This window comes from Martes martes (genome assembly GCF_963455335.1).
Source record: "Martes martes genome assembly, chromosome: 6".
NCBI lineage: Eukaryota > Metazoa > Chordata > Mammalia > Carnivora > Mustelidae > Martes > Martes martes.
In genome coordinates, this window is record NC_137893.1 from 117,440,035 (window position 1) to 117,466,935 (window position 26,901).

The window sequence follows — 26,901 nt, forward strand, 5'->3', positions numbered from 1 at the left end:
TGGGACTGGGTACACACCTGCTCCTTGAGCTCGTTGAGCTGGGCAGTGAGGTGGGACACGAGCTTCATGGTGGAGTTGAGCTTATCCTGAAGAATCCGGATCTCATTCTGCTCCCCTTCCCCCTCGTTGCTCACTAGGGACATGGCCCTCATCCGGGGGAACCAGTCCAGGTTCTTGTTCTGAAAAAGGTCCCCCGCGGGATGAGCAAGCTGGGCCCAGCCTAGGAAGGCCTCGTTTAGAAAAGCAGTAAGGGAGAGGGAGCCTGCTGTCACACCCTGGACAAATTACTCCCTGGGGACTTGTCAGGGGAAAATCTGAACCGACTGGGGTTCTCTCTGACCCTCAGCAGGGCATAGAGAGGCCAGTGCCCTGGGGCAGGCTAACTTCTGTTCCACAGCCTCAAGTCTCACTGCTATCAGCACCATCTCTTTACTCTCCTGACACCCCAAGAGAGGAGGAGGAGGGCCTCTGCACCAGACCCTGAAGCTTCTTCCTTCCGCCCTGCCCCGCCCCGCCCCGCATGCTCCACACCCCAGGAAGATTCGAGTCAGACACATGGCTCATCGAGCAAGGGGAGGGTCTGCCGAGGACAGCTGGCATCTGATGTGTCTGAGAGGCAAGGCCACATTTCCCGGGACAGGGGAGGAGGGGAAAGGGGCCACGAGGTGTTTGGCTCCTTGTCACAAGCTGGGAGTTCTCAGACCATCAGATAAACCTGTACTCAAAGATCAGTTCAAATTATAGACTTAAGAAATAGTAGAACTCCCCCATTTCTCCCTGACTAAATAGGTCTTTCCTTTTAGCCTGCAATTTATCCATTGTGCGGTGATTAGAAGCTGCACTACATCTGATGGAATGGACAGGCTTCCTTTTCCCGAAACACCACGAGACCTTTTTTTAATTATTATTATTTTTCACTGCCGTCACTGCCTCCATCACTACAGAAATTGGACAGATTATCTCTGATTCCTCCTAGATCTGATAGTTGCAAGTTATCCCAGCCTCCCTCTCAGCCTAGACCATCCAAAGCTTTTGGGAAGCTGCCATTCCTCTCGCCAAGCTAGAAAAGGTCCCTTGAGAACGTTCACAGAGCAGCAGCCGGGTGGGATCCCCTGATTCCTCAGTATCGGGCACCCACGGGCCTGGGGAACCCTGTGCACGTCCTTTGGGGCTGACATGTTTGCTGTGGGCTTTTCCCGGACAAATGAGCCTTCGCAGGAGAGCTCAGAGGGCTCCCCGGCCTTCCCACAAGTGTTCCCAGCTGTCCCACCCCAGTGGCCACGGTTGCTCGTCCCCGGGGCCACACCTTGATCATTTGGGCCACGTAGCTCTCAGGCCCCGTGTAGTCTGTCTTGTTTTTCACACGGACTAGCACGATGAAGTACAGGTAGTTCCACATGTTGTGTTCGAACTTGATGTGCTCCTCAAAGGACACTGTCTTGTTATCAAACTTGTCTCTCTCCAGCCCTGAGGGTGCGAGGGGTGAGGATGAGACCGTCAGCCTCCCACAGCCATCATGGGGCTCCCTGGTGCAGCAGACACCGCCTCTGGGTGCAGTGGGGGGGCATCTGGTCTCAGGCTGATGGGTCTGGTAAACACATGTGACAGCCCACCCCGGCCTATGTAGATCACTTCTATTTAAGGCTCCAGCCACTTAGCTGTGGAGAGCCCCACCCCACCCAACCCCCATCCCCGCCGCCACAGCTGCAGCCCTCCGCAGGCCGAGGACTGAGGCAGTCAGCATTCCTAGCCCAGGGGGAGGAAACAGGGATGGCTGAGAAGGAATCTTGTCCGCAGGTGCCACCGGCTCCTCGGCCTGGGGTGAGGGGACTAGCACCTCAAACCACGAGTGGGAAAAGCTCTGGACGGAGACCAGAGAGCTTCGGTTTCCTCTGTACACTGAGAAGGTTCGAAGGAATGGTTTCTGAAGCTCTTTCCCACTCCCTTCTCTTACCCCAAGCTCAGGAAGGGTCCTGTTCTCCCCAGGGATAGGAGGAGCAAACCGCCATCAAGCTGTCAGCACCCCGGGGACTGTGGGAACCAGGGATGGGCCCAGCTGAGGCCGCCCCAGCCCCGCCTCGGCCCCCCGAGGGGCAGGAGCAGGGCCTCACCACAGATGAAGCACGTGGTCTTGAGAATCTCTTCCTTCTTCTGCTTCTCGCTTCGCAGGTCGGCAAAGGTGTCGATGATCACTCCGAAGATAAGGTTCAGCACGATGATGATGACAATGAAGAAGAACAGGAGGTCGTAGACCACCCGGGCTGGGAAGAGAGACTCCTGCAGCGGGGAGGCAGGGAGGCTGGGCCCAGTTCACCCAGGCAGGCCAGACTCAGGCTGGGAGGGGTCAGGGCCAGGATGGAGGGGAATGAAGGCCTCTGGCTCCTACAGCCCTAAAGGCGGCAATGCTGACCCAGCCTCACTCCCACACCCTCAGCACTGCAGCCACAGGCCTGGACTGCGGGTCAGGAAAGAGCAGACTCAGGATACCAGCTAGGCCTGAGCCCTGTGGACAGAGCTTGGCGTAGGGCACTAAGGTTGCAGGTGGAGGCTTGTCTCTGCCTCCGATTTTTGCATGGGGGCAGAGCCAGCTCTGAACTCCTCTGCCCTGCCCTGGGGATGCCTGGCCTCACACATTCTAGAACTTTCACCAGGAAGCGGCTTCTCGCCCCCAGGTGACTGGCGCAGACTGGCTACTGGTAATGCCTGGCTGCCTGAGTCAAACCCTGAGGCCTCCTCATGGAGCCAACTCAGCTTCCCCGCCCTGCCCACCCCGCTGTGGGTGAGGGCTCTGCCTCACAGATGAAGCCAGTGTAGCCGGGGATCCGCCCGACATCTGACTCACACCTTCCCTAGCCTGGGCAAAGCTTGGTTGCCAAGGTCTTTCCTGAGAGCAACCATGGTGAGCTGGTGGGATGTGGGAGCAGAGGAGGGTGCTTCTCAACATCCACTTGACTGCACGCTGACTGGTGGGAGAGCAGGGAAAGCGGACGCCTGATGGGGGCTTGAGACACTGAAGACTGGGTGGGGGCGGGGACCAAGCTGCTCTGCCAGGCCATGACCTGACGGCAAGACCGCCCTGCGGCTGACTGGGCCAGGGCTTGGGCCACGTGGATCTGGGAGCAGGGCAGGGGATGCTCACATCTTTGGAGGGCTTTCGGAGAATGTCGCCCACGCCGCCACCATTGCGCAGCCCGTGATTCATGACAGTAACGATGCACATCAGCAAAGTGTCACAGGCCCGCTCCGTGCTCTCCAGCTCTCCATTCCCTACACGCGGAGCATGTGCTCAGACCCAGGCCGAGCCCCCTGCCTCTGCGCCCCGTTCCCCAGGCTCCTGAAACACACCACCCTCACCTTCCAGGACCTCAGGCACCGAGACCCCTGAGACACAGTTCAGCTTGTCCCCACTGCATGTGCCCATGATCGTGGCGGCTCCATGTGGCATCCCCAGGGGGCTGGCTAGAAAGGACACAGAGGAGGTCACCAGGATGAGGACACATCAGGCCTTACCATTCCCCTGGTTGTGTCCCCAGCATCACACCCTCCACGAACCCTTCGATCCTGTGAGCTCCCAACTCTGCCAGGCGACAAGGGAAGGGTCTTCATGCCCTTGCCCCCACTGGCCTGTGCACGAAGGGCAGAAAAGGAGGGTCTGCACCCCTGAGCCTGGCACATAGGCAGTCCCAGGAAATACCGAGTTGAACACAAATGCTGGGATCTGTAAGCAAGAGGCCCCTAAGGGAGCCGAAGCCCAAGGCTCTCCCACCCCCTCAGTCTGTGCCAGGCAAGAGAGAGGCAGATTGGTGTGAGCTAGACCTCCCTGGAACTCAAGAGGAGAAACTGAGGCTCGGAGCCTGGTGTAGAAGCACTCCCAGGGCCTGGGCCTGACATAGGTCATTCGTGGACCCCTCCTCAGCCCCTATCCCCGCCAAGGAGAGGAGCCGCCAGACCTCCAGAGTGATTGCCCGGCAGCCGGTCAACCTCGAGGATAAAGTCGTCCTTGAGGAAGAGGAAGCCAACGATGGAGAAGAGGTAGACGAGGATGAGGGCCAGTAGGGCGGTCAGCAGGATAGAGCGGCCATTGCGAGTCACGCTCTTGATGACGTTGAACAGCGTCTCCTCGCGGTAGATGAGGTCAAAGAGCTGCCGGGCAGGGACAGGGCCATGGGACCTGAGCCTGTGGGACCGCAGGTGCCGCTGGATCCCAGGGCTGCCCTGCTCCCACTGGTTTCCCACAGGCTCTTCCAGAAGCTTGAGGGGAGCCCCGATCGCCCCCACACCCCTGCCAGCCCCTGCCCCCAGCAGGCTCACCAGGATACTGTAGAAGAGCTCGTGGACAAAGAGGCCCAGGACACTAGTCAGGATGTAGCCCACATGGTAGAGGAACTCCATGTCCATGACCATGGCCTTATAGCCCCGGATGAAGGTGCCGCGGTTGCCCACGAAGCTCACCACAAAGACAATCTTGTTGGTCAGCTGGGGGCATGGACAGGGCAGGGGGATCAGTGTCCCACCACCAACCCCGGATCTCCACTCCCTGCTACTGGGCCCGCCCAGTGCCCAGCTCTGAGGCTGGCCCTTCCGTGGAGCAGATCTGAGCTGGTCCTGCTCAGCCTGGCGGGCCCGGCATTAATGAAAATGCTTCCAGAAATGTATCTGGGCTCCTAGGATAGATCAGGGGAGAATCCCCTGGGGTCCATGGCTCCAGGAAAAAAGTGAGATACAGGTAATGGAGGATGGAGTTGAACAGACCAACCTTGGCCCTGATGGTGACTTGGTAAGTTAGGGAAAGGTGCCTGCCCCCCACTCCCTGCCACCCCGCCTTGCTCCAGGTACATTTTATTTCCAGCTGCCGGGAACTGCCATCACATTACAAATCTTTGATGTCTACAGTGTGAACAGTGCCTCTGCGCAGTGCCCCACTAACCCCATGTACGTAGCAGCCCTGGAGCTGGGGCCCCACAGTGACTCCTGACTGGCTCAGAGTGCCAGTTTCCCCAGTTGATCATGGGTGACAGAGGAGGCACAGAACAGCCCTACCCATGGGTCTTTAACAAACTTGGCCCCATTCACAGGGATGGAGTTGGGGGGGGGGGTAGGGCAGAGCAGTGGCTGTGGGGAGGCAGAGAGCCAGCATGAGGTCCTACCGCCCCGTGAGTGCAGGGGTGGGGTGGGGGTGGGAGCTCCCTCCAGCACTCACATTGAGGGCACCCAGGATGTTGAGTGTGGGACCAATGCCCAGATAGTAGATGGAACGAAGGATGAGCGCCACAATGAGGGGGCGGACGCTGTAGCGCTTGGTGAACAGAGCCGCGATGGAGAAACAGATGAGGATCCAGAACAGCAGCGAGATGAGTGGGGAGCCCAGCACGCCTGGGGGCCGGGGTGCAGGGGTGAGCCCTGGGCAGTGAAGCCCAGCACAGCCCCAGCCCCAACACACCCCAAGAAGCCACCTCCTCCTGGAAGCCTTCCCTCTAACGTTCTTGGTCACCTGGTTTTAGGGCCCCCTCCCATCACACCTGCCCATCCAGGCTTAAGGCAGGAGGTCCTGTTCAGCTGCTGCTACCCTGTCTGACCTCTGGCTCATGTTTGGGCGTTAGAGAGACAGCAAGAGACATGCACTGTCTCCAGAGGTTAAGGAAGCTGTCCATCCCACGGGACCATGACTGTGTCTCCCACAGGTGCAGAGCCCAAAGGGCAGTTCCCCACTCTGCATCTGGTCCCCACAGAGCCTGGCCGGCACCGAGGCTCTGCCCAAGCCCAGGGAGGGGGCATGGTGGGCTCTGAGGCCTCCGTCTGCCACCCTTGGGTCCCCACCTGTGGATGCGCCCTCCATGTAGGGGTAGAAGAAGGCGATGATGATGTTGATAAACACCGCCAGGTTGAAGGAAATGCTGCCCCACAGGGTCATGCGGCGGGAGAACCAGTAGATCAGTGGCATGCCTGGGGGAGGAGGGGGGCGGCAGGCTGGCGTGAGGGGTTTCTCACCTTCATATTGTTCTCCCATCCCACAGGGGCCCCTAGGCGCCAGCACAAGTTCCAGGTCCCACTTGAGCAGCCATGACCAGAGCCCTCCTAGCGGTGGGGCGGAGGTGGGGGCGGAGTGCGGCAACAAGCAGCAGGCTGGGGGGTGGGGGTGGGGCTCAAGGGGGCAGCACTAAGCAGCTCCAGCCCTGCCTCCCTGTCCCGCCCCGCCCAGTCCTCACTGCGGAGCTTGCGCTGCCATTCCATTTCGTTGTGCAGGAAGGAGGACTGGTCGAAGAAATCGCTCACTTTGCTGCCCTGTTCATCCTGCTCAGTGGTGGTGAAGAGCCGATGCTTGGTCTCCTCCGTCAGGAATTGGCAGATGCCGGGCACGGGGAACACGATCTGCTCCATGCTGCGGTCCTGCCTCACGATCTGGGCGTGCACAGGCACCGGGTCACACCTAGGCCACTGCCACCAAGGGCCAGGGTCACGGCCCTCACCCACAGTGCCCCTACTGCCCTCTGGCCCTACCTCTATCTGGGACGTGTGGTTCTCGTAGTAGGCCAGGGGGTCCTCCTCCTCCTCCTGGGCGGGCGCTGAGGACTTGAGCATCTGGGACAGCTGCTTGTTGTTGAGGCTGAGCTGGGAGTAGAGTGGCCACTGAGGTCAGGCCCCACAATTTCCCACTGCTAGGCCAGCCACCCAGCCCTACCTGCTCGAGGGTTCCCCACCCAGACCAGACGCAGCCCAGCCCAACTAGGATGCAGCCCCAAATTAAGAAGGGGGTAGTGGGAGAGCAATGTCCAGACAATAAGAAGGACATACACCGTCCTCCGCTGTCCTACTCTAGGCTTCCAGAACCGCCCCAGAGCTTCGCTCCCACTTGTACACCTAGGTTTCACCCCGGGCCACCGGTGTGGCTCTTCCAGCCCTGAGCCCCGCCCTCCATCCCCCAATTCCAGCTCTTTACTCGGGTTCAGGCCACGCCCCCGGCCGCGCTCCGCCCAGAGTTCCGGGCCCCGCCCCCAGGCTCATCCCGATTCCCACAGGCGGTCAGATCTCCGCTTTGCCCTCTTTCCCGCTCTCCCTCCCTAGCCTTGCCCCCAAATACCAGCCCATCGAAGCTCTCGCCCCGCCCCGCCCCTAGATCTAAGCCCCGCACCGCACCCAGCCTAGTCCCGGGGACCCCACCATGGAAGAGATGCCCTCGGCCTCTTCCTCCTGGATGCGCTTCACCGGCTTCAGCAGGTGCTGCAGCTGCTTGTTGTGCCTGGAGAGCTGCGTGAGAGGGCGGTGCGGAGTCACGGGGCGTGGCCACGGGGGTGGGGCATCTGGGGGGGGGCCATGGGGTGGGGCTGGTACCTGCAGCGCCAGGATGTAGATGTTGTGGCCCACTTCCCGTGGGCTCACCTCTGAGTTCTCCCGCTCCTCCTCCTGCAGGTAGGCTTTCTTGATGACGTCCACCTGGCGGGGCACTGCCTGTCTGAACGCCGTTTTCCCGGGGCGTAGGGAATGCCCCAATCCCCATCCCTTCCACACCCCACCAATCACTCCTTCCCAACCTGACCCCCCGCCCAGCCTCACCAGCTCTTGGGGCCGCAGGCTGATGAGGATTCGCTCCGCGTTTTCACTGTCGTGCCGGCTCTCCATCAGAGCCAAGAGCAGCTTGGACGCATTGTCCTGCGGGGAGGTGTGGGAAAGGGGGACAGGTCACAGTCTGAGGGCCCCCACCATGCCCCGCAACAACCCCTTCTACTCCACAACAGCCTCTCCCGGCTCGGAAGATATGCCAAGGCCTTCCCATTCCCCACTATCCCCCAGGACTTGCTGAGAAGCGTCCTGCAAATCCAGACCACCCCCTACCCCTCCCACTGCCTTCACCCCCACCCCACAGTGGGCGCACACAATCCCCCAGAGAGCAGACACACACACAGGAGGCCCTGGGGGAAACCCAGAATTCACTTGCTCCTGGAGCGTACGTGCAGCACATTTGCTCACACACTCATCTGTGTGTGCATATTAAACCCCCCAGCACGCCTCAGGATGCACACTTGGCACACACGCCTGCGCAAATGCACACCCTTCGCACGCACATGCCCATGGGCTGCCATGGGCCCCACCTTGAGCTGCAGCACCAGGTCCATACGGTACTTGCACAGGGGACTGATGTCATTGAGAATCAGTGCCGTGATGATGTCGATGCCATTGGACTCGTGCGTCACGATGCAAGTCTGGCAGGGGGCAGTGAGGGGGACATGGGGCCTGGGCCCTTCAGACCTCTGGTGGCTCCCAATGCCCCTGGCTCTCCCCTGCCCAGTCTGCTCCCTGCACCCACGTGTCCACACTCCCTGTCGGCCACAGGCACCGCTGTGACCGCTCACCTGGTTCTCATGGCAGGGGCCCTGGCAGTACTCGGTGAGGGTCTCCAGGGTCTGGATGACAAGGCCCACGTTGTCCTCATTGATGTAAAGGCCCAGCAGCCCCAGGCCACCGGTGGTGCTGCCGCACATGATGTCCAGAAACTGGAGCGTCTCACACACCAGGTTGTAGTTGGTCTTGTTGTTCTGAGAGCGCAGGAAGTTCTGCAGGGCACAGGAGGGCAGGCATGGCGAGGCTCTCAGGGGGGCCAGAGGCCAGGCCTGGGGGCCCCTGCCCTGTGTAGGCACAGAGCAGCGGCCTGCGGGCAGGTGGCAAGGGTGGGGGTCCATGCACTGGCCAGGGGGCAGGGGCGGGGCTGGCACACACCTGCAGGTCCCGGTTGTGATTCTCACACAGCAGCTGCAGGAAGCGCAGGATGGGCTGCATGATGAGCACGGATGTGCCCATCTCGTTGCTCTGTACGCGCTCACCCACCTCGTGGCCCCGGCGCAGGCTGGGGCCCAGCGAATAGCGGGACGGGGAGCCGGGCATCGAGAAGGAAGCTACGCGGCCTGCAGGGGGAGGCCCGCTGAGGCTTGGGGCTGCCAGAAGGGACCAGACCCTCACCCTCACCCTGCACCCTCTGACCTGGGCCCAGCACCTCCATCCTCTATGGCCATGACCTCTGACCTTTGGTGGTGGGGTCTGCCGGCTCCCGGTCCTCCCGTGGCTGACTGCCCAGGTCGTTCATGTTGACAGCCACTGTGGACTTGGTCTCCTGCTGGGCCCGCTTCATGCGGTCGTGCAACACTTTGAAGAAGCGCTCTGACTTTTTGTCACTCGTCATCAGGTTGTAGAAGGATTTCTGGGCGGGGCGGGGGGTGGCGGACAGCCTCAGCACAGGGCCTGGTGCTAAGAAGCCCTCGGTGAGTGCCTAGAGGGCCCTCTCCCATGGTTCAGGGACAAGGTTGGGCTGCAGACAGGTCCCTGGACGTGCCCTGGGACTATGGCTGGGGCAGGGGCAGTCAGGACTGTCCGAGGCGGAGGGGAAGGGTCCGTAACTGCCATCACTGTGATGCTAGGGGCCTGCACGAGTGTCCTCACACCATCTACATCTGCTCTTGCTCCTCCATCTGCCCCCAACACAGCCACAGAGGTGCCCCTTGGAAGTCTAAATTTCATCCCTCCTCTGCCCGACAGCCTGCAGTGGCCCCATCTCACCCACAGGAGAAGCCCCACCTCCCAGCGCCCATGAGGCCATCTGACAGCCTGCCACCTCTCTTGGCACCAGCTGCCTGCTCTGCCTGGTGCAGCCCGCCCCTCCTGTCCACAGGCTTACCTCGGGGCTCTCGCTGCACTGGCCCCACTTCAGGGGCCTTCCCGCATCCCTGCCCTGGCATCCCCAGGCCCCTCGCTGGCATTAGCACTGTCCAACACTATCCACACCATGTAGGGGTTACAGTCATGGGCTGTTATACCACTAGGCTATAGGACCAATTCAGAGGATATGTGGATTTTGTCTTTTCCATTCACGGCTAAAACCGTAGTGCCTAGGCACATGGAAAACACTAAGTGCAGACTTATTAAAACAGGGCATGAGTGGGGTGCCTGGGTGTCTCAGTGGGTTAAGCCTCTGCCTTTGGCTCAGGTCATGATCTCAGGGTCCTGGGATCGAGCCCCGCATCGGGCTCTCTGCTCAGCAGGGAGCCTGCTTCTCCCTTTCTCTCTGCCTGCCTCTCAGCCTACTTGTGATCTCTCTGTCAAATAAATAAATAAAATCTTAAAACAAACAAACAAAAAACAGGGCATGAGGGGCACCTGGGTGGCTTAGTCGGCTAAGCGTCCAACTCTTGGTTTCGGGGTTTCAGCTCAGGTCATGATCTCAGGGTCGTGAGTTCAAGCCTCAGATTGGGTCCTGCACCTAGTACAGAGTCAGCTTAAGACCCTTTCTCCTTCTCCCTCTGCCTCTCCCAGACTCTCTCACTTTCAAATAAATAAATCTTAAAAGAATAACAAAAACACAAGTCATGAATGAAAGAATGGGGATAAGGCGATCACAGGGGACTTTTCAGAGGAGGCGGTCCTTCGACTGGGCACCAAAGGCTGAGGAGGATGGGGGAGAGGAGGGAAGGAAGCCTGAGCAGAGACCAAGAGGCAGGAATGATGGATGCGATGTGGGCAGCATGGTGGGGAGTCAGGCTCAGGCCTGGCTTGAGCAGAATAGTCTGCGTGGGCAGAAAGAAGCCACATGACCCGGGGGAAGGTAGACGCGCCCACACGTAGCTGGACTCGTGCAGGCCACCAGCACCTGGCCTGGCAGCCTCAGCAACGTGCCACCCCATACCTTCTCCTAAGCACAAGGCACCCCCCCAGAGGAGGTGAGCCCCCAAGCACCCCCAGCCCCTCCACACCTGGATCTCGGTGTTGCCGCCGTCCAGCAGGCGGATGGCCAGGCCGATGCTCTCCTGGAAGATCTTCTCATTCTTGGTGCTGGTGATCAGGTCACATACCAGTTTGGTGGCCCCCTCCTTGTCCAGCCGGCACTGGGTGGCCGCAATGGCTGACCAGTCTTGGTCCAGTCCTGGAATTGGGGAACCCACATTGAAAGGAGCCAGGGGCAGGGGGAGGCAGGCGAACAGAAGGGCAGGCCCAGGGCCTAGGCACATGGGCCACACAGAGGCACAGTGGCGGCAGGGAAATGGTACTGACCAGTGCCCACGGGGTCTGGAAGGTCCCCCCGCGAGCTGGACTTCCGGTTCTGGAGGTAGTTCTGTAGCAGCATCTTGCGCAGCTGATTGCCCTGGGGGGGAAGGAGCGAGGCCCCGCGGTGGTTCACCATCAGACCGACCATGGGCCAGCCCACCCTGGCCCTGAGCCCCTGGCCCCGCCAGCCAGTCTCGCAGGGCATCCGGCTTGCCCTGGGCACTCACTCGGTCCCCGTACTTGGTCTTCTTGAGCAGCATCTGCTGCAGGGTCCGCAGCACCTTGACACACAGCTTCTCCTCTGACTCCATGAGGTCCTTGGTATGCTGGATCAGCCTGGCCCGTGAGGGAAGAGGGAACGCTGGGGCCAACCACGGCCACCTCCTTCCAGACACCTACCCTGCCCCAGCTCCCTGCCCTGTGGGCTGTCCGGTCCTGCCCTGCCCCCAACAGCCTCACCCTGGCCACCACCCCCTGCCCGGGCCTGGCGTCCGGCTCACTTGGACAGGAAACCCCCGCTCTCGCAGCGCTGGTAGGCCTCACTGCCCTCCAGGAAGAGCAGCTCGGGCCAGTGCAGGACGTCCACCAGCACCGACAGCTCGGCCTGTACCAGGGGCCTCAGCCGCTCCTCCAGGGCTGTGATAATGTCCTGGGGTGGGCACAGCAAAGTCACTACAGGGCCAGGTGCGGGCCACCCGGGCCCAAGAGATGAGTGGGGCTGGACTGCCAATCAGCCCGCCCCAACACCAAATGGCCCTGTGGATTTCTCCGAGCCTGTCTGAGGGGCCCTGCACCCACAGAACCACCCTGAACCATGCAGGTCGTCTGCCTGCTCAGAGCACCTGGCGGGTAGCCACAAGCCAGGGCTTCTCTCCCAGCCCCTCCTCTAGCTGTGTGACCTGGGGCAAGCTCCTCTCCCTCTCTGAGCCTCGGTCTCCTGCCACGTGGGGATAGTGAGCCACCGCATCCCCCCCAGAAGTGTGTGATAGTGGCCAAGAGCATGTCACATAAGCAGGAAGGTGCTCTCAGGACCGAGAGGTGTTCTGATCCCCTTCATGAGCACCGACCCTGCCTAGCGGAGGCCTGGGTTCTCCTGGCTTCCCCTGGAATGAGGCCTCTTGGTCCCCTGCCCAGGGCCTGCCCTAAGCAGGGGCCTCTTTCCCGGGGAGTCCAGGCAGCATGGGGAGGCGGGCATCCCTGTTGTGGCAGACGCCGGGCAGCCCCGCACCCACCTGCAGCTTCTCGATGATGTTCTTGTAGTCCCACTGGTTGGCGGTGGGCGTGACACGGGGGAAGGCCCGTGTGGTCGCCTTGTAGTTGGAGGCGTTGCGCTGGGCAGCGGCTATACAGCTGGTCCCACTGCTGAGCAGCGAACTGATATGTGCATCAAGGTCCATGGGCAGTGAGATGGCCCGGCCTTTAGCTGGAGGGGAGAGACAACGGGGTGCTCGAGGGCAGGTGGAGGTTGGGGGAGCTCGGCCAGCCAAAGCAGTCAGGCTCCAGACTGCTGAACTGGGAGACAGGGTGAACTCCCCAAGATTCTGGGGTATGTGTTGGCCCCCACTGGGACTGGGGTGCCCTCTTCCACTTTTGGAATAAAAAGAGGGAGTTTCTGCCTCTTTGATTCTACCCTGGCTCCACCCTGAGCCCTCTCCTCTCTCTCCCACCTGCTCTCTCCCCTTCCCCGATGCTCCCTAACCACCTCCAGGCCTCCCTTCTGCCTGCAACCATTTGCAAGTGCAAGAAACTTTGGTTGGGGGATGTCTCCCAGCATTACCCTCTGGGGAAATGACTCAAAGCTCAAAGAAGAAAACAGCTTTTCTCGATTGCTAAGGTGCCAGTGAGATACCAAGAAGGACTTACTGGGAACAACCTGGGAGCAGATGATGGGCGAGCTTAGGAATAAGGTGTTTGTGTTGAGGGCAGGTGGCCCTGCGGCAAAGGGAAGGGAGGGGTGGTTGGAGCTAACCAGTGCCCCGGCACACTCACCCACCATGGCGAGGGTCCGGATGCAGGCCTCCACGGAGCCCTTGTGCTGCTGCTGCAGCCACGGACACTCGAGCAGCCGTGTGGTAGACTGCAGCAGCTGCACCACGATCGTCTGGTGTGTCTGCAAAAGCAACATGCCTACTGCTATAGCCTGGCCCACCCTCCACCCTAGGCAGCCCCAAGCCCAGTGACCAGGGCCCCCTGAGAATGGGCAAGGTGGAAGAACAAGGCTTCCAAGAGCTACCATGTATCTTTGTGCCGACTGGAAAAAGGCACTGCCTTTCCTCTCGGCAGTGCGCAACCTGCCCAACCATACGTGGCAGCCCTGTGAGAACTCCCCAAAGTTCAGACCTGGGGCTTATAATCCTGTATTGCTAATCCTTTCCTTCCTTTAAAAATTTTTTTAAAATAAATTAATATTGTGAAAAGGATATAGTTCCATGGTTCAAAAACTGAAGTATGCTATAGAAAGGTAGGCTTTGAGAAGTCTCACCCCAGCCTTGATCCCATCAGCCCATTCTCCCACCTCTGCCCTGGGACTGATGAAAGGTGGGAAAAGCTTATACAAATTACTCATAGTCCCAGAGAGGTCCCAGTGCCCAAACGCCTGTGTGTCAAAACGAACCCACCCTTGCTGAGACCAGGACCTACTCTGCCCCCAGTTCCTCTACCTATAAGTAACCCCTTTGTTGGGCTCTTGTGTCCATCCAGTGATTTATGGTAGTATGGTTTAGGTATTGTCTCAGGCTCCCTCCTCCAGGAAGCCTGCTTCTCTTGCCTTCAAGGGGGTCTGGGCTAGGAAGTCTGGGAATCTGGGAATTGACTGAGCGTCCAGGACTCTTCAGTGATTTAAGGCCAACTTCTGTTCCCTAGAGTAGAGCTTCTCTGCTGCAGTAGGACTTCAGTCCTAGGGGCACCTGATTGATTAAGCTGACACCAAAGCTCTCTGGGCCTTGGAACCTCTGGATTACTGCTCGGGCTCTGCTAACCACTGTGGTATGCATGACTGTCTTGTCTTCAGGAAGTAAGGGCTGCCAGCCATCCCCTACCACCCTAGGACCTGTCACACCAAGTCAATTTAGGAATTCCCGTTCTAGGGTACTGTTCCCACAGTAATTCCTGACCCAGAGAAGTACTAGGAGAATAAACGTTTGTTGTTTTAAACCACTAACTTTGGGGGTAATTTGTTACACAGCATATGTAACTAACACACTTGTCTATGTCCTTCCGCTATGTCTCTATGCACCACAAGCAGACAGGAACATATGTTCCCCTTCCCTCCTTCCCCGCACAAGAACTGCACATGCAGGACAAGCGCACCTGCAGGGAGGTGCTGTTTTCAGAGAATGGGGAGCTGAAGAACGCGTTGATGGTGTCTAGCACGACGGTCAGCACATACTTCTCCAGTGTGGGGTCAGCCAGACGCTTCTCCCGCTTACTGCACACCTGGGGCAGAAGAGAGCACTGCCTTGGGGGCCCCTCCACGCCCAGTCCTTGGCAGGCTAACTGGGCTCCCAAACACACTTGTGCCCAACATGGTGCACCCACAAGCCCACGCCCTCCCGGTGGACAGACCCGAGCCATATCCAGAGTGAAGTTCTCAAAGAGCGTCCAGATGTGGTTGCTGGTGTAGATCTCCTTCATCTCCACCTCTGTGTCCACATAGCAGTGATTCACGAAGTTCACGTATGCCATTTTCACCTGTGCATCCGGGAGCAAGGTCAGGGGCACGAGCCAGGCCACCAGCCCAGACTCTCCTTCTCTGCGCTCCGCCAGTCTCCTGACCTCCACCTGTTCCTCTGCCCACACCTTCCGTTCCCCCACTTTTCTTACCTCCCCCTTCCTGCCCCACCATGCAAGACTGACGGCTGCCCCGGCCTGGCTCCACCAGCCCTTACACCCCCCCCCAACTCCCGCCAGCTCTCCCAAACCCCAGACCTCGGTGATACAGTCCTCATGCGTCACCACAGACACTACGTCCTCCAGGGGCAGCAAGGAGGTGCATTTGATCTCCGTGTAGACGTTTTTGCCCTCAGCACAGGCAGCTAGCAAGTCCACCAGGGAGATGTGGTACATGAGGGGGCTGTGGTCCTCCACGCCATCCCGGGCAGCCTTCATCATGTCCAGCAGGTGGGCCAGCGAGGCCTTGTCATTGTAGAACACCACCACGTCATCACCCGCATTGGTCAGCTGCAGGGAGGAGGGGTGCCTGATCAGACGCCCCCTGTCAGCAGGGAGAGATTGGGACTCTGACCCCAGCCCTTACCTGACACTCAGGAAAGCCCTCCCCCACCTGGCCTTGGGGCCATAGGCTGATGTCTCGGGCCACCTGCCATCTGGGCCGAACCCTGGACCCACAAAAAGTGACCCCTCCTCCCCTAAGGAAAAAAAAAAAATCCCACACTCAGTCTATTTCACAGGTGCTTCCTCCAGGAAGCCCTTTCTAATCCCACGCCTGCCTGCCTTCCCCACACCACCCCCCCCACCGCCTCCCCCGTGCTCCCACGGTGGAACTTAAAGCCTCCCAGAGCACTTGCTGCACCCTCTCGTGTCAGTGATTATGTTATTCACGGTAATAATAACAGCAATTAATAATTCGGACTATAGGGCGCTTCCGGTGTAGGGCACCCCATTTGTCAGGTCCCTCATCTCTGTTTGCTGTGCTATCCACCCCCTCACACACCAATCCGGAGCAGAGACCGCCTCTGTTCCGGATTTAGACTCGGCCCTTCCTCCTTCATGCCTTTGGCTAACAGGCCTACCAGGCACCTACAGTGCGCCAGACGCTGGGGCCTGTGCAGAAGCACACAGGATGTGGCCCTGCCCCAAGAGTACACCCCACCCGTGTCCCCGGGGTACACATGCTCCTTGGCCCCCCCGAGGGCACCTCACGGTTTTGAAATGCGTGAAAATACAAGGATAAATAGTGGGACAGGGGCCGTGAGTTCCACCTCTGTAGCCTCCGTCCTCTCTCCACAGGCCAGGCCCCTCTCGCAACTGTCTGACTTGTCTTCACTCTGGGTCCCGCGCCTGAGCCCCCGGCACCCCCCTGGCCCCGGCCCCCACCCCCGGCCCCATCCTCACCTCGGTCATGATCATGTCCTGGCACTTCTTGACATACTTGCCCTCGGCCTTGATGACGGTGTGCAGGAAGTCCAGGTACTGCACATGGCGCCCGTGGGTGGCCAGCAGGTGCACGAAGTGCTGCAGCACTGGCTCGCTGATCTCCGAGCACAGCTGGTAGTTGTTCAGGAAGATATGCTGCATGGTCTCGGCCTCCAGGAGCTGCGGGCAGGTGGGCAGCCGTCATGCGGAGGGATCCGGGCCCCCCCCGCCACCCTGCTGCCAGCCCCACACCGCCACCCCCACCACCCCGGCCTCACGCCCTTACCCCCGGCGTGAGGAAAAGGTGCAGGTGCTTATGCAGCAGGGCCTGGTTGCCCGGGTTCCCTGCGCAGAACTTCTGCAGGAACTGGTGGGTGTAGCGCAGGATCTCCATCATCTTGGCATCACCCTGGGCATCGGGATGGGAGGAGGAAGGTGACGCCGGGCCTCGTGCCTGAGCTCCAGCGGGCATGGCCGGGAGGAGGGGGCAGGGCTTGGGACTGGGACCACGGGGAGGCCAGGTTCAAGGTGAAAGAGGGCCTCCAGGTCAAGATAAGAAAATGCGTCTTGGGCGCCGGGGTGGCTCAGCCAGTTAAGCGTCTGAGTTCGGCTCAGGTCATGATCCTGGGGTCCTGAGATCGAGTCCTGTATCAGGCTCCCTGCTCAGTGGGGGATGGAAGGGATGCTTCTCTCTCCCTCTGTCCCTTTCCCTGCTGTGCTCTCTCTTTTTCTCTCTCTCTCTCAAAATAAATAAATAGGAAATGAGTGAAGGGCTGAGGGGCAGAGGCTGAAGGGAGGCCAGCTTGGGGGAGCTAGGCTGAGGAGTCAGGGTCAGGTGAATGCTGGCTGTCAGGCTCAAGAGCCAGTGTGAGGCTTGAAACATATCAAGATCATGGTCAGGTGAGGTAAGGTGTGGAGGATCAAAGGTTGAAATGATGCTAAATTTGGAGTCCCTGACCAGGATGTGCCCTGGGGACAGGTCAGGGTAAGAGGTCAGAGTGAGACTAGAGTGTGAAATCAAAGTCAGGGGTCAGTATGAGGTCCGAGTTGACATCAAGAGTCAAAGAGAGGCAGGGGTCAGTTAAGGTTTAACATGGATCAAGATAAGGAGAAGACAGGGCACCTGGGTGGGTCAGTTGGTTAAGTGTCTGCCTTTGCCTCAGGTTGTGATCCCAGGGTCCTGGGATAGAGCCTCACATAGACCTCCCTGCTCAGCAGGGAGTCTGCTTCTCCTGCTTCTCCTTCTCCCTCCCCCCTGCTTGTGATCTCTCTCTCTCTCCCTCTCTCAAGCTCTGTCTCTGTCAAATAAATAAAATCTTAAAAAAAAAAAAGACAGAAAGATGAGGAGGCAACAGTCAGAGCTTACAATGAAGCTAAGATAATTAGGACGAGGCCAGAGAGGGCAACAGAAACTGGGGTCAGGGTGAGGCTGGGTTAGGTCAGCGCTGGGGATTAGTGCGTGGTTTGGCTTGGGCCAGGGTTAAGGGGAAGTCAGAGGTCAGAAGTCAGAGGTTACCTTGTCATAGGGGATCTGCAGCAGATCCAGCATGACCTTGTGGGCGTCCATGTTCTTGAGCAGCCTCTGCTGCTTCTTCCTCATCTGCTCGCCAACGCCGCACATCTTGTTCAGCCGTTCCAGGATCTGGGGAGGGTGGGGGGTGAGCCCAGAGCCCCTGCCCCTTCCCTCCTCCTCCAGCTGCCCCACCGCCGCCCTCAGGCTGGTGGGAGTCCCCAGCCAAGCCCAGCCAAGCCCCAGCTCACACTGGGGACAGGAAGGGGTAAGGAGGCCACGCTCACTGAGTCAGATCACCACAACAAGGCAGGCAAGCACTAAAAACCCAATTCCGCCCATAAAAGTAAATAGAACAATATGACTGTGAAATGGAATTTCATTAAATTCCTTCAGCTTTAAAATAATTCCATCTGGACCTGGGCAGGATTGTCTTTAATGTGCAGGCAAAGCCAGAAAATGTGTATTTTGAAGGCAAGTGGCCAGCAGAGTGGGGAGGCAGGAGAGGCCAGGCCCCAGAGCCTCCAGCTGGGGGCGGGGGGTGCAGGGTGAGTGCCTCAGGGCCCCAGGCCACTCACGCCCTTGACGATCTGGTAGTTCTCACTGCTCTTCTCCCCGGGTGGGTGCAGAAAGCCCTCCTCGTCTGTGGGCCGCTGGGGACACAGGGAAGGGGGTGGGGATCAGCCGGGCCCAGCCCTTGCTGGCAGCCCTGGCCTCCCAGCTCCCTGCCACCCTACTCACCTCCTTCTTGTCTTTGGAAGCACCTGTGTCCACCTCCTCGCCCTTGCTGCTGCCCTTCTTGTCCACCCATAGCTCCGACTTCTCCACCATGGTCCGCAGCCGGTCCAGCTCCGACTTGATCACCTTGTAGTTCTCCACATCCTGAGCCGAGATCAGCAGCTGCACCTGAAGGTTGACCATGGGCATGCCAGGTGAGACGGGCACCCCCGGTCCACTGCCTCATGGAGACCCCCGGTGCCTGCCCTGTTCCAGGCCTCTGCTCCTCCTCAATGCTGATGGCCGGGCTATGGTCCATCACCTCTGGGAAGCCTTCCCTGATGGCCGAAGGCACACTGCCTATCATGAGCTGCCCCATCAGCGGGTTTCAGTTGCTCATTGACTGGTGCTGCTAAGGCCTGTCAGGGCAGGACAAAGAATCCTGGCAGCACTGAGTCCCCGTAGCAGGAGAACCTCGGCTCCCACCGCACTCACTCTGGTCAGGGTAAGGCAGGAAAGCTTCCCAGGCCTTAGACAAGGCCAAGGCTCTGCGCCTGGCACATGCTCGTTAGATGGCAGGTGTGTTTCACAGGGCACTGTCGACCCCATGCGACATCATGGTCACAGAACCAGTCACCTCAGTGCAGGCTGACTGTGTGCCAGGTGTGATCTGAAGCACCTAGCAAAGGCGCACATGGTATCGTTTATGAAACCCTCGAGTACTGTCCACCTCATGAAAAGTGACAAGCCTTGAATCAGGAACAGAGGTCCTAAAGGCGGCCAACACTTGGCCTTCACCTTTCAGGAGCTCCGCAAGGCTGAGAACCCCCAAACCAGCCTCTTGAGCTCCTCTGAGCGGCAAGCTCCACCCTCCCCCCATGGTTAATCCCAGTTAACCCCCCAGTGCCTAGCACAGGCCGAAGCCCAGCCAGGATACCGACCCACTCGGGTCCTGGGCCAGGAGGTCCTCAGGGTCCCCCACCCACACACCCCGAAGCCCCCTGGAGCCTCTGCCCCGCTCCCCAAGGCCCGTCCAGGAGCTCGGGCAGGAGCAGCACCTGCTTAAAGGTGTGCACGGCCTCCTGTCGCTGGCTGAAGTGCTTGAAGAGCAGCTGCAGGGCCCCTGAGACCAGCGGCGCGTAGTCGTGCATGGTGAGGTGAATGAGCACGCGCAGGAACATGCGGCCGCCCTCGTCGTCCACCTCCAGCATGCTGCTGGTCTTCCTGCGGCGCCGGGGAGGGGCACGCTGGGCACCGGGCTCCCCACCACCCACCCTGCCATCCACCAGCAGACGCCACACCCCGTGGAATTCGCACTCAGGATGGTGACCCCAGCCACGCCTCGAACCCCCAAGGGAGCCCCGTGTTCCCTGAGATCCTGCAGGACTCCCCTTGATCACGCAGCTGAAGTGGGGACTCTTTGCAGGGGACCCGACCCACAGGACTCCCCCCACCAAGGGGTTCGTGGAGATGGGCTGGGGGCCAGGAACGGAGGTGGGGAAAATTCCCGTCGGTTGTACCGATCTCTAAGTAAAATGCAGCCTTTCCTTCAGTGAGGAGAAGCTAGGGGTACCGGCGATTCTGTCACCAGTAATAGTCACAGACGTTCACCCATTGCCTTACAGTGGTTACAGAAATTGTGAATCCTGTTCACACGCACCGTTCCTTCGAAATCATGGTACTAATTACCCGCCCCCCCCCCCGCCCCGGCTCAGCTGGTTACTTAATGTGTTAATAAAGATCCACAGATCTAACTGTCACTTCAAATTTGTTTTCTTCAATATTTTGATAACTGCGTCTCAAAGCTCTTGGTTTCCTTTGTAACTGACGTGCTTTATTTTATGAATTCAAAAATGTCCTTCTGAGTCGGGGCCCCTGGGCTTCACTAAATGCCAAGGGCATGGCACAGAGACGGTGCTGCCCCCAGCTCCCAGGCGACCTCTCCCCACTCCAGCCCTGGGTACAGCGGGCTGTCTCCCACGCCTTCCCCTGCTCCCCTCCAGCTACCTGGGCCAAGTCCCGAGGTAGACAGAGCCACGACTGCCCTGGGTTAGGGCAGGGGAATGACCGAGATGACACGAGGGCCCAAGTGGCCCCTATGTCCCTGGGGCTAGGTAGGCGTGAGAGGGCAAAAGCACAGAGCCAAGGAGACCCCTGCCCCAGAGCCCAGTAAGGGTCCTGCAGACCCAGAAGGAGGGGCCGCCCTTGGAGACCCCCAAGGAGGGGAGTTCACACACCTGTGTCAGCATCACCCACCCAACCCCACATGCCACCCCCCAACTGAACCCTGGCCTCACCCCACTCCGAACATGGCCTCCGCCTGCTCCCCGATGCGATCCAGGTTCATGTTGGCAGCTGTGGGGAGCAAGGGTAGGTGGATGGGGGCAGGTGGCAGGTCCGTGCCCAGGAAAGATGGGGAACATAGGGGTGAGGGAGCAGGGAGGCACCCAAACCACCCCGTTCCCTGCACTGGTTGGGTGGCAGCCACGCCTTCATGCTCCTTCCCAGGGTGGGGGTGGAAGCCAGCCACAGCGAGGACCAGAGCAGCAGCCCCACTACCCTGCAGGGCCGAGCAGAGTTCTGAGTTGGCCACCAGGGGACCTGGGTCCTGCTCTGGTTCAGTATCTGACGGCGTGACCTCAGGCAAGTCCCCGCCTCTCTCTGGGCCTCAATTTCTCCATTTAGGAGATAGAGAGAATGATGTCTGCCTCTGCCTCTCACCATGGCAATTAAATGGGCTGGGTGGGAAACAGAGGCAGGGCTGGGGAGCTGGACCCGAGGCGTCCCCCCAGCCCCCACCCCACTAATGTGTACCCCTGGGTGAGTCACACAGCCTTAGCCTGAAGGCGGGGGAAGGCAGGGGTCGAGGCTCACTGGTGGAGTCGAAGGCCGGAGCTGTGCCGTCAGCCCCACTGTCCTGCATGGGAAACACTTCCACAAACTCCTTCTTGAAGACGGACAGCAGGTAGGAGATGCGGTAGTCCAGGCGGACGTTGAGGATGAACTGGAGAAGCAGGGAGGGATGGGGTGAGGACTGGGCTGCAGTCAGAAGGCCAGTCGCGCCCCAGGAAGGGGGAGAGGGTACCCCGAATGAGCTCTAGCACTCAGGGGCCTCAGCATAGATGTTCCAGCTACCGTAGGACATCACAACCTAAAAAATCAAGACTCCTCTCCCCAGGGAGGCCCGGAGTGCCCTCCACTCCTCTCCTGCCCCAGTGATGAGGGATGACACCTCTTCTCCAAATGAGGCATAGATCACTCAGTCCCTCCTTCCCAGGGAGGATGCTGACAGGGAAGAAAATGAAGCTCCCTGGACCCAGAGGCCAGCTCTCATCCTCCTCCCCTGCTCTGCCCGGGGCTGAAGGGCAGGGGGGTGTGGAACTGAAGACTAGCAGGGAGCAGGAGAGGCCAGTGTGGGGTGGGGGGGGGTGAGGACCGAGGGTTTGCAGACACCCCTCACTGGCCTCTATCCTTAGGCCACACCCCAGGACGCAGATCTGGAAGCCCTTAGCTCCTAGAAGGAACCAGAATCCTCCAACTCCCTGACCAGGCCCTGCCCAGACTGGGTCCCCATGGAGGTCACTGCATTAGCCCTCCCGTCCTCTGGTGGAAACAAGGCAAAAGCAGGCATTCTGACCACCCCCAGCATCATACCAGCCCCTTCTCCCAGTGTTGCTAGGGGGTCCCAGACAAGACCTGGAACAGGAAAGACCGTGTCTGCCTCACCAGGGAATGAGCTCTCGAAGCTCTACTTCTGCTCTGAAATCTGTGTAGGAGGGCAGCTAATCCCCTCCCCGCTTCCCTTCCTCATCTGTACAGCGGAGGGACGGAGCTAGGCTTTAGTGCCCCCCAGAATCACCTGGGAGGCCTGTCACAGCACAGACGGTTGGCCTGCCTCGGGTGCCTCTGATCAGTATGTGGGTCTGGGACGGGGCCCAAGAACATGCATTGCTGAGTTCCCTGGTGAGGCCCATGCTGCTGCTGGTACAAGGGCCACGCTTTGGAAACCACTGGGCTACATAGCCAATCACTGCGGAGCCCTCAGTACTGGATACTGTGATCTGAGCAGGGGTTCAGCAACCCCAACCTCCCTGTCCCAGGACCCCACTCTCCTGCCCTATTCCCAACACTCCCCACCACTGTCCTGGCCCAGCCACCTGCAAGATTTCCAGGATCTTCAGCTTGGTCTCCATCACCACAATGTCCTCATTGTCCTCGAACTTGCTTCTGTCCAGTGGCTCAGCAGCACCGGCGCCAGCAGACAGGCTGGGGGCCCCAAAGACAGACTGCTTGCGGTTCAGCACCATGGTGGACATCATGTGGCCCACGCCCTGGATGGACCGGCGCACATTCTTGCCTGTGGAGCGAGAAGCACCAGGGGGTCGCAGGGTGCCCGGCAGGAGCCCTGGGTCTCGCTCTGGCTCTGTCAGAGGCAGAGCTAACCCGGAAAGGCTTCCTAGGGGAGGTGAGCTTTAAGCCAAACCCGGGTAAAGAGGGGCTGGCCAGGGCAAAGGTTAACTGTGTGGGGAGAGCAGTGAAAATTCTCCCATGGGGCATCCTGAGAGCTGCTACAGAGCCTGGGGGACACAGGGGACACCGTGCAGGGAGCAGGATACACCAGCTGTCAGACCACGCACTTTTTGATTAGAGGTTTTTGTGCCACCCGCGGGGGTGTCCCTGAGGGCCAGGCTGTGTCTGCGGTCACACGTCTTCCGCCCACTCCCCTGTCTGACTGGGAGCTCCTCGGACAGGGCCTGTGTCTCCCCTCCTCCCTCATTATCTCCCCTCTGGACCAAGCGGTGTTGGAAGGCAACTGCCCTGGGCCCTAGGGTCTCCACAGCGCCGGGACAGGGGCCCCTCTTGTCCAGCAGAAGCCAGGAGGCAGGCTGCACAGGGGGCTGATCAGAGAGGACTGTGGAGCTAGGAGGAGAAGGAGGAAGGCCCCGGCTGGGTGAGGGCGGGGATGTGAGGCCCTGGCCACTAGGTCTCACCGCCTGAGTCATCGTAGGCCTGCAGCATGGCCGGGGGGCCCTGCACGCAGTCGATGATGCCCAGCAGCGTGCGAGTGAGCCGCAGCAGCTCACTGAAGCTGTAGAAGCCGAAGTAGATGAGGTTGTGTGCCAGGCTGACCACCTGTGGGGGGAGGAGGCGGGGCCGAGGTGAGCGGGGGCGGGGCCTCGCACGGGGCGGGGCCAGGATGGGAAAGTAGGGCTGAGGTTGGAAAAGGCAGGACCTCTGGGTGCGTGGGTCCCAGAGGACCGCAGCCGCCCCCAGTGGGCTACTGAGGAAGTGAGGCCTGCAAGGAAAGCCTTGCAGGGGGGGTGGGGGGAGAGGGCAGAAAGGCAGGAAGGTGGGGTGATCCTCGAAGGGGCCTGCAGGGGTGAATGGAGGGGGCCCCCCCTCGCAAGTCCTCTCTCAGGTGGCCGGGGAGAAGCTTCCCCCTTGGGGAGTCTGGGCGTTCTATGTGGGCTCCCCGAACTGGCTGGGGCACGGTGGCAAGTCAGGTCATGGAGCCCTCAAAGCACCCCTGGGGACAGCTGAGGCCTAGAACCCCCCAACGCCAACCCCTTGCCGCCCCCCCACCCCGTAACCTCGAAGGTGAGCTTGTTCTTCTCCTCGTTGGCAAAGGGCACGGCCTCGCTGACCACATTGTTGAGGTAGTCCTCCACGAAGTCCATGGTGCTGGCAAACTTGTTCTTTTTGTCATCACGAGAGGCGTTGAGGTTGGAGTCGTAGCTAGGGGTGGGGGGAGGCAGTGAGGTATAAGGGTCACTGAGATCCCCCCAGCCCGGCCTTGCCTGGCCCACCCTCCGCTCCCCATCTCACTCCTTGATGGTGATGGCTGTGGGGATCTCGGTCCAGAGGCGGGCGAACTTGACCGGCGTGACCAGCTCCTGGGGGTCCCTGTCCACGTGCACGTGCAGCATCAGATGGCAGAAGGAGGCACGCAGGTCAAAGGGCAGCATCTCGTCTGCCATGCACAGGAAGATGAGCTCAACGCCCAGCTGCTGGGAGATCTCATCGATGGCCAGGTACTGGCGGTCCAGGCACATGCGGGCAAAGAGCTTCAGCTGGTACCTGCAGGCGGGGTGGAGGGTGAGCCCTTGGCAGGCAGGTGCCGGCGAGGGCCACCAGCGCTTGGGCTCGGGCCGGGCGGAGGCCTTGGGAGAGTGGCAGAGGGACTTAGGTCAAACCAGGCACCCACCAGCGTCACAGAAAAGACACAATTCTGAGCGAGCGTTTGCAGCCCTCCCCTTCCTTGCGAAGGAAGAAACCACTTCTGGCTCAGCCAGGACAGGTGTTCACGGGAGGAGAGCTGGCTGAGCAAGAGGCTGGGAGAGGCAGGGGAGCGAAGCGCAGTAGGGGGACAGGCCTCTGCAGAGCAGCGGGTACAGGGGTGAGCCCCGGACAGGAGAACGGCTGAAAGGAGGCCCGCAGACGGCCCTGCTCTGCATGGGGTGCTGGCCTGCCATCAGCTTTCTGCTCAGAGCCCTGCCTTATCCGCCGTGGCCCTGGCGCCAGACGGTCTGGGTTTGAACCATGGCCCCTCATGAAGGAAGTGTGACCTTGGGCAAGTCCTTTCACCTCCCTGTGCCTATCTCCGCAACTCTGAGGGTGACAGTAGTCATGGAGCTGCGGTGAGGCTTTCGTGAACGGCCAGGGGAAAGACTTCGAACTATGGCTAGCACTGGCTAAGTGGTTATCTAGTAATCTTATTTTTTAAATAAATATGCGTGTACACAGTTTCGGGGTTCATTCAGGCCCCGTCCCTGGGCTGAGCTCTTTGGGCGACACTCAGCCTCCCCAGGGAAGGCCACGCAGCTGCGGGAGCTCATCCCTCAGCCAGGATTGGCTGCCGGCCCTCCGAGAAGGCCCAAGGGCAGCAGAAGCGCTGGGGACGGGGAAGGAGCTGGGCCCCCAGAGGCACCTGTAGTAGCTAAGCACGTTCTCGTCGTGAGCATTGCCCGCCCGTGCCTCCTGCGCCAGCTGCCTCACACTCTTCTCGTGGTGCTCGTTATTCTTGTCCGTCCATGTGAGCCACACCTCCTCCTCTGAATACTCGATGCTCAGGTACTCGTGGGACTGGGCCATCTCCTTCACTGGCCGAAGCCTGTGAACCAGGGCCGTTCGTCACAGTGAGTGGGGGCGGGGGGGGAACGGGTAGGATGCCAGGCCAGAACCGCCTGCATGCATGCCCGGCTCTACAGAACCCCTCCTGGAGTTTGGCTGAGTGCCAGCTCAAATAAACACACTTCTCAGACCACGAGCTTCCCAAGGACAGAGGATCTGGCTCAGTCCCCGAGGCGTCCTTGCTTGCACAGTGCCGGCACAGAGCACAGATGGCCAGAGGGACGGTTCCAGCCTGCACGCACCCGGGGCAGAGCTCTAAAGGGCCTGAGGAGCAGGGCAGGGAAGAGGCGGGGACAGCACAATGGCTCACTCAGTCTGGATGAGAATGTCGCTGTTCTTGGGGTCCAGCACACACTTGCAGATGAGCTCTTGGGTAACAGGGATGGCGATGTGGTTGGACACACACAGGTCAGAGAGGTAGTCCAGGAACCTGGGGTGGGGACCGCGGGTGTGAGGAGGGGGCTCAGATGCCAGTCCCTGGTGGGGATGCACCCCACCCTCCTCCAAAATATTGCACAACTGGTTCAATACAGGCATCAACCCTCTGGTTTTGAGATTGGGCCACAATCAGGAGGGGTCCCCAGGGAAAGGCTGCAGAGGCCAGGACCTCAAACACGTGGCACTTTACCAGTGGAGGCAGTGGTTTCACTGTTTGAATGATCACGATCAGCGCCCGCCGCCCCTATACCCTGGGAGGACTGGGAAGAAGGGGGCGGGCGCAGCGCGGGAGGCGGGCCGGTGGGCTCACCGGGGTTCCCGGTTCTTGCGCACGAGGCTGACGAAGGTCTCCACCTCGGTCTTGGTGATGTGCTTCTCCAGCAGTTTACGATTGTTGTGCAGCAGGGCGGTGATGGTGTCCTCCGCCAGGATGTCGTAGCCGATCTGAGATTGCATCATCCCGAACTGCTTGGCGATGTGCTCCTGGAGAACAGATGACCCAAGTGGCAGGGGGCCTGGCTCTGCTCCGGAGAGCCCCCCGGCCCCAGGGCCTGGGGACTCCCACTAGCGAGGCGGAGGTCCAGGGGAGGAAACCCACTCTGAGCAGCAGACGGGGTTGCCTAACAGACTTCTTCAGCTCACGCAGCCTATCTCCCGACCAGAGCCTCCGTGAGGGGGGAGTTGCCTGGTGGGACTGGCTGCATGATCTGTGGGGCCCTGGGCAAAATGAAACAGCAGAACCCTTCTTCGAACATCGGGACTTTCAATATGGCCACAGCAGAGCATCAAACCCAGCTCGAAGCCATTCTGGGTATGGAGCCTGACTGCACAAAGCGGGCCCTACCGTCTGGGTCCCTGATGTATCCCCAGAGGCTAAAACAGTATCTGGTATACAGCGGGTGTGCGCCCCGCAGAAACTACCTGCTGGGGGGGGGGGAGCGGGAGGGAGCAAGCTGGCGAGCCGGTGAGCGGGGCACCCCAGC

The 26,901-nt window shown here is 60.1% G+C and overlaps 1 protein-coding gene across 1 annotated transcript in view; it reads right to left on the reverse strand.

The window, feature by feature from the left end:
- ITPR3 (inositol 1,4,5-trisphosphate receptor type 3) overlaps positions 1-26,901 on the reverse strand; it is a 65,934-nt gene that overhangs the window by 1,473 nt on the left and 37,560 nt on the right. Inside the window, exons 16-57 of the mRNA XM_080807277.1 lie at positions 26,229-26,401; positions 25,791-25,910; positions 25,278-25,460; positions 24,176-24,427; positions 23,941-24,085; positions 23,341-23,482; positions 22,507-22,706; positions 21,224-21,353; positions 20,647-20,704; positions 19,408-19,573; positions 18,374-18,538; positions 18,211-18,285; positions 17,639-17,764; positions 16,409-16,531; positions 16,102-16,302; positions 14,956-15,207; positions 14,593-14,718; positions 14,338-14,463; positions 13,018-13,138; positions 12,261-12,451; positions 11,529-11,677; positions 11,256-11,364; positions 11,035-11,125; positions 10,737-10,906; positions 9,016-9,190; positions 8,713-8,897; positions 8,349-8,549; positions 8,088-8,198; positions 7,552-7,647; positions 7,330-7,431; positions 7,159-7,245; positions 6,499-6,609; positions 6,207-6,399; positions 5,818-5,943; positions 5,201-5,373; positions 4,312-4,476; positions 3,951-4,143; positions 3,355-3,459; positions 3,140-3,267; positions 2,112-2,277; positions 1,307-1,467; positions 18-179 (exon numbers count right to left, since the gene is read on the reverse strand). Of these exons, the coding sequence (XP_080663403.1) occupies positions 18-179; positions 1,307-1,467; positions 2,112-2,277; positions 3,140-3,267; positions 3,355-3,459; positions 3,951-4,143; positions 4,312-4,476; positions 5,201-5,373; positions 5,818-5,943; positions 6,207-6,399; positions 6,499-6,609; positions 7,159-7,245; positions 7,330-7,431; positions 7,552-7,647; positions 8,088-8,198; positions 8,349-8,549; positions 8,713-8,897; positions 9,016-9,190; positions 10,737-10,906; positions 11,035-11,125; positions 11,256-11,364; positions 11,529-11,677; positions 12,261-12,451; positions 13,018-13,138; positions 14,338-14,463; positions 14,593-14,718; positions 14,956-15,207; positions 16,102-16,302; positions 16,409-16,531; positions 17,639-17,764; positions 18,211-18,285; positions 18,374-18,538; positions 19,408-19,573; positions 20,647-20,704; positions 21,224-21,353; positions 22,507-22,706; positions 23,341-23,482; positions 23,941-24,085; positions 24,176-24,427; positions 25,278-25,460; positions 25,791-25,910; positions 26,229-26,401 (6,234 nt within the window). The remainder of the gene's footprint in view (positions 1-17; positions 180-1,306; positions 1,468-2,111; positions 2,278-3,139; positions 3,268-3,354; positions 3,460-3,950; positions 4,144-4,311; positions 4,477-5,200; positions 5,374-5,817; positions 5,944-6,206; positions 6,400-6,498; positions 6,610-7,158; positions 7,246-7,329; positions 7,432-7,551; positions 7,648-8,087; positions 8,199-8,348; positions 8,550-8,712; positions 8,898-9,015; positions 9,191-10,736; positions 10,907-11,034; positions 11,126-11,255; positions 11,365-11,528; positions 11,678-12,260; positions 12,452-13,017; positions 13,139-14,337; positions 14,464-14,592; positions 14,719-14,955; positions 15,208-16,101; positions 16,303-16,408; positions 16,532-17,638; positions 17,765-18,210; positions 18,286-18,373; positions 18,539-19,407; positions 19,574-20,646; positions 20,705-21,223; positions 21,354-22,506; positions 22,707-23,340; positions 23,483-23,940; positions 24,086-24,175; positions 24,428-25,277; positions 25,461-25,790; positions 25,911-26,228; positions 26,402-26,901) is intronic.